The sequence below is a fragment of the Mandrillus leucophaeus genome, unplaced genomic scaffold, assembly GCF_000951045.1.
Source record: "Mandrillus leucophaeus isolate KB7577 unplaced genomic scaffold, Mleu.le_1.0 Scaffold359, whole genome shotgun sequence".
In the NCBI taxonomy this organism is placed as follows: Eukaryota; Metazoa; Chordata; class Mammalia; order Primates; family Cercopithecidae; genus Mandrillus; species Mandrillus leucophaeus.
Window position 1 is genome coordinate 2,294,372 of NW_012103798.1, and position 19,475 is coordinate 2,313,846.

At 39.1% G+C, this 19,475-nt stretch overlaps 1 protein-coding gene across 1 annotated transcript in view; it reads left to right on the forward strand.

The window, feature by feature from the left end:
- SLC35F4 (solute carrier family 35, member F4) overlaps positions 1 to 19,051 on the forward strand; it is a 32,884-nt gene extending 13,833 nt beyond the window's left edge. The window contains exons 4-8 of the mRNA XM_011989588.1: positions 1,703 to 1,922; positions 10,972 to 11,097; positions 13,008 to 13,200; positions 16,406 to 16,495; positions 18,598 to 19,051. Coding sequence (XP_011844978.1) covers positions 1,703 to 1,922; positions 10,972 to 11,097; positions 13,008 to 13,200; positions 16,406 to 16,495; positions 18,598 to 18,839 — 871 coding nt within the window. The 3' untranslated portion in view covers positions 18,840 to 19,051. The remainder of the gene's footprint in view (positions 1 to 1,702; positions 1,923 to 10,971; positions 11,098 to 13,007; positions 13,201 to 16,405; positions 16,496 to 18,597) is intronic.
- The last annotated feature ends 424 nt before the right edge of the window (positions 19,052 to 19,475 follow it).

Consider the following 19,475-nt stretch of genomic DNA (forward strand, 5'->3'; position numbering starts at 1 on the left):
GGAAATCTTACTTTCATTTTACAAAAATTCTTCCTTTTTTGTAAACAAATTTCAATACAAGTTTCTGTGTGTGCAACACATATCTTTAACCTTCCTACAACCACTGACCTGCAACTCCCAACATTCTCATCCAGTTGAAAGTCACATTTACTATGAAACTTAATCTTTAAGGCTGTACTCCCTGTGCCTAAATTCTTTATCACTCCTCCTCTCTACATGGTCCTTTTTTGGGATTACATCATTCACATGAACATTCATGTGAAGCAAACATTGGCTAGAATTTACTTTGATTTGCAATACTTTGAGGCACACTAATTTCACTTAAAACTGGAAAAGAAACTAGTACCAGTACTAGAGTCCTGTAAGTAGATTTCATTATAAACATATGCATATATTAATAATGTGTTGCTTTGAACAAGATTACTTATACTACTCATGAAAATACAATGCCTGACCGTTGCCCCATAAATGCTTGAATGTTCGTGAACAATTGAGTGGAAAAAAATTAAGTAAAATTCTCCCAGTAGTAAGTCTGTTTTCAGTCCATCGTCATATAGGCGCAGTCATTGTGTCACTTCCATTACTACCTGTTTGTATGACTAGCTTGAACATTTTTATTAAAATGGCCCCTCAGAGCCAGGTGTGGTGGCTCTTGACTGTAATCCCGGCACTTTGGGAGGCCAAGGCAAGCAGATCACCTGAGCTTATGAGTTTGAGACCAGCCTGGGCAACAGCGTGAAGTCCTGTCTCTACAAAAAATTTTCAAAAACTAGCCTGGCATGGTGGTGCGTGCCTGTAGTCCCAGCTACTCAGGAGGCGGAGGTGTGAGGATGGCTTGAGTCTGGGAGGCGGAGGTTGCAGTGAACCAAGATCATGCCACTGCATTCCAGCCTGGGTAACAGAGCCAGACCTAGGAAAAAAAAAAAATCATGTTTAGGCCTAGGACGTAAAGGAAAAAAATGGTCCCTGGGGCTAAATGTAGCCAACTTAATTGAAAATCAAATAGAAGATTTAACAATTGAAGTGACCATTTTCTGACACTGAATTCAGACAATTTCTCCACAAAAGGGCCAAATGTTTGTATCTAAGTACAACCTGAGTTTTCATCATGTGGGAGTTATCACAGAGCCTTTCTTCGTTTTTCTGCCTTAAAAATGCTAGCAAGAAAAAAATTAGTCAATTGGGCAGATATATTAGAAAGAGGCGTAGTGTCTTAGAAATAAAACCCAAAGACATGTGTGCCGCACAGATGTATGACAGTCCCTTTCCCTCCAGGTTCTAGGAGCTGTCTGTAGCCTGTTCACAGAGCAGTAGCGGCCTTGACCCTCTCTCGTTTGCCCACTGGGAAAGAATCTTCTCCCTCTTCCGGTAGCTAGTGATTTCAGCAACTATCCATTTCTGTATTTCTCCAGGCTCTTCTGAGAATGCTCAAAAACGACAGAATGGCTTTTCAGGCCACCTCCAGAGAATATCTCGGAGAAGAGGGCCTAGCTCTGTGCTTGGGCACATGTGGGCTGTTTTCCAAGGAACCTCATACAGTCCCTGAAGCCTGCAGATTTCAGAACTGGGTTTGGTGTACTTCACAGATGAAGGATGGGTATTGAGTCTTTGTGCTCTTACCTGAAAATGGCTGCGATGAGTCAGATAAGACAAGAGGTGTCACCACCAATACCTGGATATTAATTTCTGTTTTCTTTCCTAGGGAATGCAGTCGGATTTTTGGTGAAGATGGTCTGACATTGAAGCTCTTTCTTAAAAGAACTGCTCCCTTTTCTATTCTATGGACTTTGACTAATTACCTTTATTTACTGGCTTTAAAGAAGCTGACGGCCACTGATGTCTCCGCTCTGTTCTGTTGTAACAAAGCCTTTGTCTTCTTGCTGTCGTGGATTGTGCTGAAAGACAGGTTCATGGGAGTGAGGGTAATGGCATACTTGATTCAATGTGTGATGCCTGCCTTTAGCATAAATCCCTGGCTTCAGGAGAGCCTGTCTGCTTTGTTTCGTGGAGTTTCTGTAAAACTTTTCTCACTTGTTCTGAGTACAAACTGAAATCTGAAGACGCATTAGAAAGCCCAGGCAGTTACAACATCATGGAAGGATAAACAGTTTGTTTCTACTGGTTAGTGAGCTGATTCCAACAGGAGGCACTAAAACAGGCAGAGAAAACAAGTTCCTATTTTAGAATCAATTTTTAGAATTAATGGTGTGATCAACTCCTTCTGTCCTCAGGAATGAAGGGTCTGAGAAAATTAGCCACTATAAAGATTACGGTTTGCAGTTTTCAATCAACGTATGTTGAGGTGACCCCCATTCCCCCCACCAGATGGATTTAATTAATATCGGTGTAAGTAGATAAGATTACCAAACAATAATTAAAATCACTGGTAATGGCACAATGCTGTTAAAAGTGACTATATATCTAGTGTGACTAATGCAGAAATGGAAGTACAAGCAACAACTTCTTTTGGATACAAATCCTTAGTTGAACTGCATTAAACTTCCACCAACAACTTCAGTTCTGAGTTTATTCCTTTCAGGAGTAATATGGATTAAAAACATATATATTTATATGCTTGTTCTATGTTAAAAATAGATTGCTTGGAAGCCTTGAAGATTTAAGAAGGAGCTAGATCTCATTCATATAATCTGGCATGCCACTTTGATGAAAATATTGAGACAACACTTCTTTAGAAGGAGGTACAAATGAACATCAATATTACACAACTTATCTTCTCTGAAAGAGATGTCCAAGATATAATTTGAAACATTTTGTTATCAAAACATTACTCTTATTGGCAATGACTCCAAGGTCCTTTCCCCCTCCCAAATGCTGAAACTAATGTCTATATTCGAGAGAGGGTTTATGATGGTCATTAACCCTGAAAGCTTTTCTTAAAAAAATTTTTTTAAAAAGTTAGACAATTCTGATTGTATCTTGGGAGATGCTGCTCTGAAATTTAGAAGTGAAGCTTGATATTAAGTAGAAAGCTTTGATAGAAGACAAAATCAGAAACTGTGAGTCAGTCCATGGTACCATTACAATATATCCAAATGTGATACTACATTATTTACTGTCTTACCTTCAATTTGACCCCAAAGGGCTCAGCATCACATATTTATGCCTGGGGCACTGGTGCTGGCTGTCTACCATCAGATACCCTGACAAGTCCTTGAGAGCTGGAAGCTTTCCTATATTGTCCACTGTTCTTTTCAAGATGTGCTACATAATCCATGGGGCCCAGTGCAAAATGAAAATGCAGGGGCCCTGTTAAAAACTATTAAGATAACAACAGAGCATTAAACCAAGGGTGGGGACCTTCCAAGCACGGGGCCCTATGTATCGACATAGGTCATCCCCTAAGAAGTCAGCTGTCTCTCTTTCCAATGTCTAGAATATTGCAGGACACAAAGTAGGGGCTCAATTGATACTTGAGGATACAGTAAATGAATTCATACTTCTGAGATCTTTCTTTTCACTGTCTTTCACTACCATGGACCATGGATCACCCATAAGAACCTGGAGAGTCTTGTCAGAAGAGGGGAGAAGAGAGATCTGGAGGCTCTTCTGTTCTTTTAGTGGCATGCAAACACCAACATTAAATCCATGTTTTCACCACTAGATTTACCAGCAATAAAATCCACTGTATTAGAGTGAATGAACACATTTAACCATGGACCTCACTGATGCAAGAGGTTACATCAAAAAAGGTACAGTGTTTATTTGAGGTATTTTAGAAAAAAAGAAAACAACTGTGTAACTTATCTTTAAATAGCAGATTTTAAAAATCAAAAATCTGCCTAGAGGCTACCAACCATTGCCAGTTTAAATTTGCCATCTGCAGTGGGTTGCGTGGTGACTCCAAAAAAGATCGGTCCACATCTTAATCTCCCAAATCTGTCACTGTGACCTTATTTGGATAAAGGGTCTTTGCAGATATTATTAACTTAAGGATCTTGAAAAGGGGACATCATCTTGGATTATCAGAGTAGGACCTAAATCCAATAACAAGTGTCCTTATGAGAGACTCACAAAAGAGACACACACAGAAGAGGAGGCTGCAGCGATGTGATCACAGACACAGAGACTGGAGTGATGTGGTCACCAGCCAGGAATGCCAGGACACTCACCAGAACCCTGGAAGAAGCAAGGACTGTATCCTTCCCTAGAGATGCCTTTGGTCCCAGCTGTATTTTGAACTTCTGGTCTCCAGAACCGTGAGAGAATAAATTTCTGTTGTTTTAAGTCACCAAGTTTGTGGTAATTTGTTACAGCAGACTTAGCAAACTAATACAGCATCTGTAATTAATAACACTCAGTAGAAGAAATGTTAAATAGTTAATAAGTACTTGTTAATGAATATATCCATAAGTGAAGACATCAGAGATAGCAGAATAGTAAGCATTAGTGTCAGGCATCCTGTAAAACATCAGATATTTTTCTTTGTAAGTAAGAGGAAGTGTTTCACTTCTCACTGTGAGACATTAGGACATGTTCAATGCCACGTTCCAGAAGAATGGTAAAGTGTAACTTTAATGATGCCCACAGTCAGGCCATGGAATGTGAGAAGCACAGAAACGTATTCAGCATTTTGCCTTTGAGAGTATCAGCAATTATTTTCCTCCCAAGACATATTGAGAACACATATAATTAGGTCATTTGAGAAATTAAAGGAGGGCAAACAGCACTGACAACATAAATGTGGCTCTTACTGTCCACATCTATAAATAATATAAAGCATAGCTCCTCCAGATGTCATCCCACTGGACTACTCAATAAATAAATAAATAAAACAGTTAAAGGGATGCTTTCAGTCATCAGATTAAAATTTATATTTCTGGTTCCTGCTAAAGCATCAGTAGTTTAGAAACAGATGTTTGTTGGATTATAATTCTCATATGCTTAGCCCCAGGAATGAGCACGTTTAAAATGAGAAGCTATGACCTTCCCTACTTCTAATTTTTTTTTTTTTTTTGTAAAAAGACCACCATGAAAAGACACTTGAAGTTACAACATCATAAATTGGGTTTATCTGGACCACCAATAGGCCAGAATTACTGATGCTCACATAAAAATAAATTACATATTATGAATAACTTGCTAACATTTTCTTTTGAACACTGAATTATAGATAGAAAGGTAATCTGTTTTACATTTAGTATGAAGTCATTTCAGCCAATTTATTGGTAATCTATGGTTTGTTTAAAAGCCCTTTCATGAGTAATTGCTTGCAGCTAATCTGTGATCATCCCATGAAAATTAGTAAACTTCTTTAAAAGATAATTTTTTGATTGCAAAAATGTTAGAAAGTGATAATCCAGCTCTTGCAGCTTTGAAAATAGGTGTTTTCCTGTCTCTCAGACCTTATGTTTAGCTAGAGTTCTTAAATTCATAAGAACCAGAGAACCCACCTTAAAAAAAAAAAAGAAAAAAAAAGGTTCTTCCAAGGGGAATGTGCCACTGGCTGGTAGCTTTCTTCTCTGCTGTTGGTATCTGTTTTACACCAATGAAAAGAAGATGCCAGACTACAATGGTAGAAACTGTCTTTCAGCTTTTGTCCCTCTCTTATTTTTTTATATTAGTCATTCAAATTTTTCTTACATTTTCCAATTTCCTTGAAGATATGGAGAATATTGGTGGTTGGTGGATGGTTCAGCAGATTCCAACTGTCTTAGCAGATTATGAAATGAATTAGTGTCCCTCTGGGTTGGGAGCCACATATTTTCCAGCCATATTTGGGTCCCTATGCAGTTAGCTTCCCAAACTATGGCTGTTTCAAAGACTTTCCAGGATCTACCAAAAACTGACTGAAGTACATCAGTTAAACTGAATCTTTCATTGTATAGCAGGTACTTCTTTGAATTCAAATTGGGCCCCAGAATGCTCTAAAACAGTACATGAGAGCTGAGCTGCTACTGATTTATGCTGATATTAAGATAAGAATTAGGATGACACATAACTTGACAATTTGTTTCCATCTTGCCTTTGGTTACTCTTGATTCATGTGCAACGCAGAATTCTCTACCCAGAACTCCCATGCTTCCTAGAAGAGGCAGTGGAGGATGGACAGTGGGAGTCATCCTCCCTCTTATCCCTATCTTGGCAGGACAATGACTTACGAATACAGCCAAGAGAGGAGACAACTGGGCTGTGCTGGCTGTCCGATTTTACACCCACAAGGAATCTGTAACCCCTTCAACAAGGTGCAGTCAATGTGTCTACCCTCCACATATATCCTTCACTCTTTCCTCACAGGATTTCTTTACATCTTTGACATCCAGGTCTCCCTTTGAGATCATTTTCAAATGGATTTTATTCATATAAAAATCCACGCGTGTAGGGAGAGGGGGAGTTCAGAGGGCCAGCATCCCTTGGGTGTGCTGCTATCCAAGATACCCCCACTGCCCGTCTCACACACAGCATCTGGACAGCTATAGATTGCCACACCTCTTATTTTTCACACTTCAGCACTTGTTCAGTTTAATAGAATCTGAGTAAAAAAGACAGTTTTTCATAGAACCTTAAATATAACATATGCAGAAGTTTAAGGATTCTGTATAGCCATAGTTCCTTGAAAATCAACTCTATCTAAATTTACCCAGAGAGATAATCATCAGCCTGTTTCTCATCGGTCAAACTATTAACGTGTGTTCCAACCTCAACTACTGACCTTTAGTTTTCAACTTGAGTACAGCAGCTGCCAGCAGTGTGGTCTGAGATCTGCATTTTTAGGGCTGCTGTAGGCTTTGGAATTCAAGGGTTGATTTGTGAACCAGCTGCTTCATACGCACCTAGCTTCAAGAAACAGAACTAGCCTCAAGGCAAAGTAAGGAAACATGTTTGGATTATAATTACTCATTTTGACCTTTAAAATCTTAAAGGAACACTGTAGGAAGAGAAGCAACTAAAGGTTCATCCAATGCCTTGGACCCTGAAGGAGCTGGTACTGTTATGCAAATAAGAATTGTGAAAACCATCTGTGAATGGGAACCATAGTGAATGGGATAAGGTTGATAAACCCTCTTGGAGATGCAGAGAAGGACCAAACCTTTGTGGGCTTTTGATGGCCTGAGCCAAAAGAGAAAAAGAAAAAAATATAGAAGAAAACAAAAACAGCCAAAGCCAGATATTTCTTTAGGCTTTATCTGTACAAACTAATTATTTGAAAGATAAAAGAAACAACCTCCATGCAGGGTCACAGGTGGCATTTAGTACAGTGAGATCACCAAATGTCCACTGGTAAAGCCCTCTTTGGGCTTTAGGAACAGGCTCAAATGACCACACAGATCCCCTCTGATTGGCTCTGAAAATTGGTGCAGAGAGCTCTCTGAGGACCCCAGCATGCAGAGGAAGATAGGTGGCTCAGGAGGCCATGCCACTCAACTGGCATGCTGAGATAATGGGCTAAATAAATCCTCTTCCTTCAATGACTCACCCCAGGTGGGCACACCACTATGTGTGAGGGCAGAGAGGTTTAAAAATTTTAAATGGAGGAGCTGGCAGTTTTATGGTCACTATGGTTACTAACATTCTAACCTAAGCCAGGTTCAGATAATGGTAATGGTAAGGGTTTTTTCCCCCGCCCCCCATCTTTTTTGTTTGTTTTTGAGACAGGGTCTCATTCTGTTGCCCAGGCTGGAGTGCAGTGATGTGATCTCAGCTCACTGCAACCCTCACCTCCGAGATTCAAGCGATTCTCCTGCCTCAACCTCCTGAGTAGCTGGTATTACAGGCATGTGCCAACAAAGCACGACTAATTTTTGTATTTTTAGTAGAGACGGGGTCTCGCCATGTTGGCCAGGCTGGTCTCAAACTCCTGACCTCATGTGATCCACCCACCTGGGCCTCCCAAAGTGCTGGGATTACAGGCATGAGCCACTGTGCCTGGCCTAGTTTTACATCTTATTTAGACACTTCTGCTTGGTTAAGAGGCTGGAACCGGAATAGATTGTCAAGAGACCCACATTTTTCAGAAGCCGAGCAGGTGGCACCACTAGATGGTGTATTTTCAGCAGAATTCCTCTTATGGATGTTAATGTGTCCCAGGAGCACTTCAGTGGTTGTCATCATGTTAATGAACACATATGAGCATTTTTAGGCGCTGGCTTCCTGCAGACACATTTCCAGAAAGCTGAGGCCAAGAAGAGTCATTTTGTGTTTTTCTGTTGAGAAGAAAAGATTATTAATCCCTCTTTGATGACTGATGGATTCTGAAAATGCGTGTGACTGACACGTGCTTAGGATATTTGTTCTCCGGACATCTGAAGAGTATTTACTCTCTAAAGTTAAACCAGTGGTTTAACAACCACTCCACAACTTTTCCTCATTTTCAAGATTAGCTGAGATCTCTTCCTTCACTTACAACCATATAGATAAGAAATATATTTAAAATTTCTTAAAATATAGCCATAGAGAATTTGACCTATCAGATATTTATGAAATTTAAATTAAAATGTGGCAAATAATTTATCTATTCCCACTACACCCTCCACTCGCAGCCTGCCCCAAGAACCTACTGTATAAATTATGAATTACTGCTCATATCATGGATAATTTTTCTAACATTTCAGATACTCAGATTTTCATTCTTTCAGAACTTAACAGCATTGTCTGGCCCCCTAAAGTGAAAAATGCTTCTCTCTGTGAAGGCAATTGAAAGAGACACTGCTGTAATTGATATGTCAATTTAAGTGGTCCAGGCTAATATTTTCACAAGGACTTGAATATAACAAGTAATGAAGATCTTTAAGAGGCTCACTATGGTTATAATTTTGAATTGCTACAGAGTTATGTACTCTTTACCCACATTCAATTCCTATCTTGAGGAAACATAATAGAAAGTTTATGCATATCTATTTTTACTAGTGGCTAACTCAGAAAAGGAAGAGTTCCTACCTGTGGTCATATCTTGGGGATAATGATGCCAACTGCCTGTCCTTTTCTAGACAGCATTTTGTTTTTTGCTTTGGGGTTTTTTAATTGGTTTTCACAATTTTCTAAATCCAGAATTACATACTATAGTGTGTAATTACCTAAACCCATGTGTTATGTATTACAGAATGCTTTTAATAATTTAAAATATAGAATAGCACATCATGTGAAAGTTTGTTAGGATTTATACTGTTTTGTTAGTCTTGTCTTGAAGTAACCACTTGTTTATTTGACCAAGAAAATACAACACTTAGCTAAAAGAAAACAAATATTAACTCAAATGTATTCTCCTGTTAACTCAGTCTTATGAAGGAAATCTATTTGTGCTCATGAACACTAACCAGTGAACATTATTTAAACACAAAACCAAGTCAGGATATGCCAATATCTAATGTGCCTTTTTATTTCGCTGAAATCAGATCCCCCAAAGAACTATTGCAAATCCCCAAATCAAGGAAAATGATAACCCTCATAGAATTTCCAGGTCTTGATAACCCCCTCACTGTGTTTATTGATGAGTCTATTACTTCTTGTTTAGAAAATCTCCTTGACACCTTGTGGTGTGTGTATTAAATTCTATTCCCTATAGTTTAAGGACGAATCTAACCAGAACACACACCCGGCAGCTTTAGAGAATATGATATTCACTCAGCAAGAAAACCACCTCCCATCAAGCAGCCTCCTGATAATGTTTAATGAAGATGATTTTTCACTGCTGACATGTCTGCGTCTGTTCTCATAGTACTCCTGCTGTTTTTCATTAAGGACACTATAATATGGAGCTACTCTGAAACCAAGCGGGCCCTTGTTTTTGGTGACCATTAACAAAAGACATGCTTTGGCAGCGTCTGAATTCTATGTCATTGGGAACATACTTTGCACTGGTCTCAAGCGAGTCAATAATTACATGTTAAAAATCTACATGTTATAAAAAATAATTCACTAATAGTGTTCAAAAGGGCCCCCGAAAATCACATATGTGAAAAAGCTATCTTTACTTGGGAATTTCTTTACTTGGGAATACTCAGAACTGAAGCTTAACAAAATTAATTACCATGTAGGTTTAAATTTCTCACAAATTTTCATCTGGATTTTAAAGTCAGTGAAACCATTTCACAAGGAAATGACATATTGTCACCTGTTCCAGCGTTATTTTACTGTTTGCTGTAGCTCTGAACTGCTTTCCAGTAGAACTGGTTCAAGATAATTAAAGAGATGACACAAACCATTTCACTAAGGGAGTAGACTCCTGTTTTGAATATAGCAAGAATCATGTCAATTTACAGTAAACCATGATGACTTCAGTTGAATTATGAATATTTCACTTTATGCAGTTAATGCTCTAGAATAATTAAATGAAATTATCTTTCAGTGTTTTTTCTGAAAAATGAATTTTCATGTGAACAAAAGGAAGTACTGGCTTCCATTTGACATTCCAAGCGACAGTGCAGACTCAGCTTGCTCCTCTATAAATCTCTATGAGAATTTATTTTCTTTCTTTTTTCCCATTGGCCTAAATTTTGCCTCTTAGCTGTATCAATATCATGTCTCGCTAATCAGGTCCTGATTAGATGGAGATCTTCAGAAACATACACTGATCCAAGGAGCTGATTAAAATGTATACTAAATTGGAGGAAAAAGAATAGATGAAATACAGAAGATATGAAAACACTTAGAAGTGACTTTCTATTAAATTTATTTCAGCAGTACAAATGTTAATCTCTAGAAAGCTTGAGCTAAAAAATTGAAATTATTAGGCCTAAAAAAGTAAAAATATATTAAAAATAATAAAATTACTATTAATTATAATGTGAACAGCTTTTATATTCTGTGCCTGGATATCTCATGAACATATTGATTTATTTCTAACACTGAGCCTTCCTACATTTAATAAGTGATGTACAAAAGGTAATTAGGTTTAAGGAATTACTTAGCAGTTTTATAAAGTCTTGAATTGCCTGATCTAGGATCCAGAGGCATCATTGCTTTTCTGTTTCTTTGTTTCATTGCTTTTCTGTTTCTTTGCATCCTATTTGACAGATAGTTGCTGCAATAATGGCAATTACTGGCATTGTCATGATGGCGTATGCAGATAATTTCCACGCTGATTCCATCGTAGGAGTGGCATTTGCAGTGGGCTCAGCCTCTACATCTGCATTATATAAGGTATGTTGTGCATTTTCTTTTGTAAGCAACTGTCACTCATAACTTAGACTTGAGTACTAAAGTAAGAAAGTAAGATGAAAACATTGATTAGAAAGAAAATAGATGTGTTGAAATGATAGTAAGTAAATTAAGTACTCGTTATGTGATGGGTACCTGCCTGAAAATTTTGCCTGTTTTAATACAACCTTATGAGGCATACATATTTATTTCCACTTTCCAGGTGAGGAAACTGAGGCTTTGAAAGATTCAATAACTTGCCTCAAATCATACAGCCAAATAGTGATAGAACCAAGACTTAAACTCTGGACTAGCCTACTTCTAAGCCCATGTGCTATGCCCTAATCCCTCATTTAGCAGGCAGTTATAGCAGGAACATTAGAAAGTCATCTTCTCTCCCTATGTTTCTTTAATTTAATTATCTATGGTCATTATTTTAATTCAAAAGAGATGTTAGAAATAAGCTATCACTAGAGAGCTGTTTGGCACATATTAACCCCATGCCACAGGAGCTCATGTTACTAGCAAAATGAAGAACCTCTTTTTTTCTCTGATGGATGCTCTAAGTCAGTTGTATGTACCCACCATTTTTTTCTCCACTGGAGTTCCCTGTCATCAAAGAAAATTCTATTCAGAGTCATTGCACCTGACTTCAGAAGTGAGAACTAAGAGAGCAGATCTAAAAGGTTATTCCCCAAAGCTCTACTTTTAAAAGTCAACTTTCTGGATGTATTAAAGAACTGTTCCAATTTCACCTCTCTTGGTGTTTCAATGAGAAAACACTCTCTGAAAGGCAGCAAATACCCTTTTCATCCCTCCTGGAAGCCTTTTCTGATTATTAACCAACACTGTGGCTCAGAGGGCATGAAGTCTATTTCCATATTGACATTTTCTTGGCCCATTGATTCTGTGTGACAAGCTTGACAAATGTTCACTCAACGGCCATTAGTGTCTAACTTGCTCCCCAAGTGAGATTCACCAAGATGTCTGATGTGACCAAAGACTACCACGTGCTCAAATTCTTTTGATTAAGTCTTTCAGCAGAAAAAAATCATTAGTTCAGTTGAAATTAGAAACAGTACCTGGGGTTGCTCTATGACCAGAATGGCTCTCTTGCAGAGGGATTTCCCCTGACCAGGTTACAGAATGTATTCATTCTGAGAGTGGTAATATTTGCTGACATGTACCAAATCATATCTGCACCATAATATAATTCCAGGCAGAAGAGATCTGCCTCACTCTATGTTGTTACAGGATTAGTATAGGGAGTGGTGGGCTTAAGAAGCTAAGAAATATGGACTCTACACTTGGCTTTCTCCCTGACCTGTTGTGTGATTTTATCTTAGCTATTTGCTTCTCCTTGCCATCTTCCTCTGCACACAGGTTTATAATATATAAAAACTGTTTTTTAAACTGGGGAACAAGCACCATATTTGTGAAGTCATTTTAAGCTCACAAAGAAAATTGCGTATAAATCCAAGGCATAAATATTATTTCTCTCAACATAATGACAGGGTCTCTCCATCCAATTTACTTTTCAGTATCTACCAAAATAAGTATAAAACAAATCCCATGCTTTAAGGTCCTAGAAGATTTTTCTGGGCTTGTCTGGACTCTTATTTATCATTTGCCTGATACCCATCACTGATGGTGGCACTAAACACAATGTACAGTACCCAGCAGTTTTCAGCACCATAAGAAATTCATTTTATGACATTTGCAATTTCATACGAAGGCTATAGAGTATTTTAATTCCTTATCTCAACAGCCCATCTAGTGCTGTGAAGATGTCAGGGCAAGAAGAAATGGAGAATAAACTCTGGGCCAGTTAGCTCACAGTACAGAATCATAAGACTTACCTTTCTGTTCTAGCTAAGTCTCTGTGTGGCTGTAGAGTTTCTTTCTCATTCCAGGTCTTGTTTAAAATGTTTCTTGGAAGTGCCAACTTTGGGGAAGCCGCACACTTTGTCTCCACCTTGGGTTTCTTCAATTTGATCTTCATCTCCTTCACCCCAGTCATCTTGTATTTCACCAAGGTGGAGCACTGGTCCTCTTTTGCAGCTCTGCCGTGGGGCTGTCTCTGTGGGATGGCAGGGCTGTGGCTTGGTAAGTGGCCTCGGGTTTTGCCTTCCATTCCCTATATCACTCAATCTTTCTTTGGCTAGTTAGATTATCATCATAGGATTATTTCCTTGGGTAACTCTGTGCTCTAGTTCCCAAACGTATGTTGTTCAACATCATTGGTCATGTTTAGAAGGTTCTTTGCAAGCTGCTGGTTGATTAGGTTCAAGCTATCCAACTAGTATGCCTCCCATGAGTTAAGGTGTGCAATGGAGGCCCAGGCCTCTCTGTATACCACTGGCCTTCAATCCATTCTTCTTCTTCAGCCTCATTTATTCTTTCTAATGCACTGTATCACATTATAATGTTCCATGTGTGCCACGGTGTGCTGGGCAGAGGCTAGGGAGTAGATGGTGCATTCAAAGAACTCAGAGTGGTTCAAACTGGTGGGAGCACTGAGTTCAGAAGGAAAGGAGGGAGGGAGGGAGGAAGGGAGGAAGGGAGATGCTATTTAAGAAGGAAGCAGGTTGGGAAGAACCTGGAAAGCCATTTTGAGGTGTTTGGATTTAAAGTTCACTTAATAATCTTTAAGCAGGTTGGTGATAGGCTCATATCTGCATATGAAACAGCTCACTCTGGCTGAGAATGGAGGATGGATTTGTGATAGGAAGACATTGCCAGTAAAGAGACAGCAGCATGCACTGGGCTTGGTGATCCTGGCTGTGTAGACAGTGCCTAGTTAATGGCCAAGAAAAAATCACCTGGAGTCTTTGTAATGTCTTCACTGCCAACTTCCTATAACTCTGAGGCTGGCTGCCTCACCTGAGCTCCGGGATCCGACTTTTAAGCTGTGCTGCTGTTGTCACTTGATGTGAGAGGAGCCTGTAAAATAACAAGGTTGCTCTTCTCTCACCAAGCAGTCAAAAAACAGCAACAACCCAATGACTTGGTGTTTGTTTACTCAGAATCAAATCCTTTTCATGCCGCTCCCATTTCCCCACGCCACTCGGAGGTCAACTCCCTCTGCCCACTCCTCATTTTCCCACAATACTCGGCCTGCAGAACATCTATCAACCCTCAACTGACCTTCTTTATTGAGGTGATATAATTTGAAATAGTAGCAGCACTGCAACTCCTGGGAGCAACATGTTCTTATTTTCATCCCTGCAAGAGTATTGATTGGGTCATCTTTTTCTATGCTGGCTCAGTCCCTCAGACTCAGGGGAGGTCTTAGACAGAAAACACTCAAGAGAAGGATAAAATATTAATTGTTGGTCCCTTGAGTTCTACTTTTCGACGCCAAAATTATGTGGTTAGCACCTCTCATAACCTCTGCTAAGTTGAGTAGAAATCAATAGCGATACTTCCGTAAGACCAAAACATCCTCATTAAAAGCACCTAGATTATTTTCTGACCAAAAACAACATAAATGGGAACAATCCTAATTAAAATTTTAATGACCTTTAGCCTCCTCATTGCACACATGATTTCCACCTTGCTGCAAAGTAGCCCTCCACCAACATATACTCCTTGGCATATCCAATACATGCTCCTAAGCAAGCCTGCAGAGGCTGGATGCCACCTGTGCTAGCTAAACATTGGCATTCGCCACCAAGCAGTATGAGCTCCACACTCCACTGGCTGCAGTGCTAAGCAGCACTGCAGCTGCTCCACCAGGCCCACCCCAGTGCACTGCAGAGCTCACTGTGCCAAAGTTGTGCTGTGACAATTGAGATAGCCTCCCTCCTGGCTGTTACACACCCCAGGATCTTACGGTCTTCAGTGCTCCTATTCCTAAGTGTTTATTGCCATCCCTCTTTTCTCCATAGAAATCAGACATGATCTGGCTGAGGCTAGGCTGACACAGGTCTGAGAGATACACATCAGTCTGCACCCTGAACTACCCCACATCTCCTGTAGTTATGGTTTCTTGTTTGCTTATATTTCCTTTGCCTCAATCCTCTCAGGTTGACCTACCTTTCCGGAAATGCGTTAGCCCAAATGCAAGTCAGCCTCCTCCATTCACCTAGCATGTCTGAATTGCACTTAAACTCAGGCTAGGCCCCATACTATGGAGTTCAGCAGAGCCTGTGCTGTATTTCATAAATTCCTGATTTGTAAGAATTTGCCATGTTGGACTCCCTAAGTCTGAGGAGAGTGTCAAAGTGCTGGAATATTCATTCATGTTGCAGCTTTGTCAGGAATGAGGAGCAGTTATTAGCTTAGGAAGACCCTCTGCCTTGCTTGCCACTACTATTGTATGAACAATAAAAAGGAGCTCAAGTCGTGTAAAAGTCAAACTCACTGTTTCTAACTATCAAGCACAAGTGACCCAGTGGGCCTAAAGCGGGAATTACAGATGACAATAGAAGAACATACATCATCCTAATTGGAATGGTTCTAGAACTTTTTTTGGTTCTACAGAGATATAGGCAACATGCTTCCCTCATTGTCATGGAGATAGCACTCATCTCTCTATCCCCTGAAACAAACATTTGAGTGGATTCTATTAGAATAATGTTTTGTAATTTATAATTTTCTTTTTGAAAATGTGTTTTTGATAAGTTTTAAAGTGGATAAATGATTATTGTAACTAATTTTATATTTAACCAAAGAGTTCCAAAAGGTATTCATTGAAGAGCATGAAGCTACACCTTCAGTTGGTTCTGTGGATCTGCTCTCTGATTATCTGTACACAAATCAGGATATGGAGACAGTCTCTGGAATTCAGTGAATTACATTTAAACCCACCCTTGTTTGCCCACATGATGCTGACCTCCAGAGAGAGGGGATAAAACAGCATAGGCTATCATTGGATAGACCTTCCTTTAGGCAGTAACACTGCAGCCATTTAATGTCCAGGAATGTGGCACAAAATAGCATAGCAATAAAGAGATGAGGCACCATCTTCAATCAATCACCTGCTTTTAACCTCTGGCTGGCCCCAACCTACCTTTATAGTGCCAATAAGCAGTGCTGTGAATCAATTATTTTACCTCTTTGTATTTGCTCCATATGCCTTTTGCTAGCCTATTGGCAAGATTCAGCTAAACAGAGTGGCAGAGGAGGAAAGAAAAAAATGACTAATTCAGGTAGAATACACATGCATCCATCTCCAAAATTAGAGGATCAAAGGTATAGACAGTTTAAAAGGCACATGTAGCAAAGACATTGATTCATTTACTTTGAGAAGAAAAAAGTCCAGCATATTATTTCTCCTTTATCTTGTATTTCCTCCTCTATTTTACAGCCTTCAACATCCTGGTGAATGTTGGGGTGGTGCTGACATACCCAATCCTAATCTCCATTGGGACAGTGCTCAGCGTTCCTGGAAATGCAGGTACAGGTACCATGTGACATGTGCAGATCCTGGCCACTACAAGTCTCTTGTTTGTGTTTGTTCTGTGTCCTGAGTTGTTCCTTCTAGAAATTGTGAATTATGTTTCTTGCCTGGGAAGATGTTTTTAAATATCGTGAAGGTGGCAGACAACAGAATAACTATGCAGCAGATTTAAAATTTGCAACTAAAAAACACTGTTTTTACTTGGTTGTGCTTTTAGAATTAAATACCAAATGTATCATTTGGGTTTCATGTAATCTCCCTGACAACCTAATTTTGTGGTATTTTTAGAGAAAGTCCTATGGAAACAAAAGGCATCCCAGCATAGGACTTTCAAGTAACCGTCACTAATGAAAGTGTAGAGGATGTACATGGGGTTGGCTTCTCCTCAGACAATCCATGGGGAGCCACAGAAGGCTCTCCTGGGGCAGAGCAGGTGGCCCTCTGGGACAGATATAAGGAAAAAACAATTTTATTCACCTCAGGGACAAGAGAAGCTATTTTTCCAGGATAATATTTCTAGAGAAACCTGCCAGTGAAACAAGAAATACAAATGGATTATCTGGATGATTGTATAGTCCTTTTAACTTTAAAATTTTATAATTTCAAGTCTTGAGCAGCCACTTTTCTGTCCTCCACGACAATCAGCAAATGTTTATTGAACATTTGTCATGTGATCAGGACTGCAAAAAAGAAAAAAATTACATTATTATTCTCTTAAGATGTTTATGACTGAATTTGTAAAAGAAGGCCAACCTACATGAAACAACTTAGAACTCTACAAAATAATTTATTATTAAATGCCAAATTGTGTGAGACAGACTCCAGCGGCTATCAGACATTCAGAGGAAAGAAATATCTGAGTGGAGTTGTCGAGGAAGTTCATCCATTCATCTGACAAATAATTTCTGAGCAATTAGTGTACACCAGGAACTTTCCTAACACTAGTGACAGGTCCTGAATAAGGCACAGTCTCTGCCCTCAGGACCATGTAGCATTGAGAGGGAGACAAAAAGAAAAAATTGAGTAATTACAACATGGAATTGCTTTAATAGAGGTATGTGCTGAATGCTGCAAGGGCGCGTAGGAGGAGCATCCAAAAGGCTTCCTGCGAGAAGCCTAAGGGAAGAGATCTAAGGAGAGGTTTAGCTGGATGAAGTGAGATATGAGGAGTGAAGGGTAGCTCGTGCAAAAAGAATACCACATGTGTGGCCAACAACTCCACTGCTGACTGCATACCCCAGAAAAGTGAAAACAGATTTTAAAAATCCTCATACACAAATGTTCATAGTAGCCCTATTCCCAATAGCAAAATGGTAGAGAAGCCTAAATGTCCATCAGCAGTTGAATGAATAACCAAATTATGATGCATGAAATAGTATTCAGCCATAAGAAAGAATGAGGTGCTGACACATGCTGCAATATGGATGGACCTCAAAAATATTTTGCTAAGTGAAAGAAGCCAGTCACAAAAGGACAGAGGATGTGACTCCATTTATATAAAATAACTAGAATAGGCAAACCTATAGGGGGAAAAAAAAGTACATTGGTGGTTGCTGAGGGCTGGGGAGTGGGGGTAAGAAGCTAAGGAGTTAATCGGTATGGGCTTTTATTTTGAAGTGATGGAGATATTTGGGGGCCAGAGAGAGGTGGTGGCTGCATAATATTGTGAATATACTAAGTGCCACTAAGTCCACTTTAAAATGGTTAATTTTATATTACATGAATTTCACCTCAATTACATTTTTAAAAGAACAGCCTGCACAAGTCTTAGACACTAACAAGTTTGGCTCATTTGAAAAATCTCCAATGGTCCAATGAAACTGGAGACGGGTAAAGGGGTACAGAGGAAAAGTACTGAGAGAAAACTGGGGAGGTAAGTAAGTCAGATTACATGGAATTTGAGCTAAGCCTTGAAAGATAAGCATGATTTAGAGACAAGCAATGGAAAGCAAACCTAGCAATGTGGAAAAAGGAAACACTAACGTGGAAGAATAAAGACGACTCTTGGAAATCTCTAGAAGTAACATAGACTTTGGTGACTTGTTTTCAAAGCTTAGAAACAGGCATATGCAATGCATGACTTGATTTTTCTTTCCTAGCTGTGGATCTCCTAAAGCAGGAGGTGATATTCAATGTCGTCCGCCTGGCTGCTACCATCATCATCTGCATTGGGTTTCTGCTGATGCTGTTGCCTGAAGAATGGGATGAAATCACCCTGAGGTTCATCAACAGCCTGAAGGAAAAGAAGAGTGAGGAGCATGTGGATGATGTGACTGATCCCAGCGTACACCTGCGAGGCAGAGGCAGAGCCAATGGGACAGTGTCTATACCACTGGCTTAGAGAGGGACACATTTTGAATGCACGTGTATGTATATTCTGTGAATATAACAAAATTTTCTCACTACCTGTACACTCAAATGACAGTATTAACTCTGAATTTGGATAAATCATATGTGAAATAATGCCAACAATAAAAGTTTACATTTATATGCTTATCAAGGAATTGGTGTAAATAATCATAATAGTTTTTTTATTAAAACACATTTGTCCTTGTTCTGTTTTCTGATTTTTTTAAATTTCCCCTCCCCTGACTCACAAAATTTCCTGAAACTGTAAGAGTCAATTAAATTATGGTCTTATCTTTTTCTCAACTAAAACTGAGTTCTTCCTACTCAATCAAAAAAAGTTGTCTAAGAGAATAACACATGAAAATAATACATACTTGAAAGCCGGGGAAATGTATTACAGATTTAAACAGAGCATTTTCTATATGTAAAACCCACAGTAGAAACAATGAGGAATAAAAATATAGAATACCCATTTGTACTTTTGATGAGCTTAGAATGGTTTGGAGGATAAGACAGTTCACAAATATCTTTACTATGGGGTGGACATTTGAAAATGGCACAGTGGATATGGACAGGAATGAGCTATCCTGAAAGAGTTGTTTATATTTGCTTTCACTTCTTCAACTCC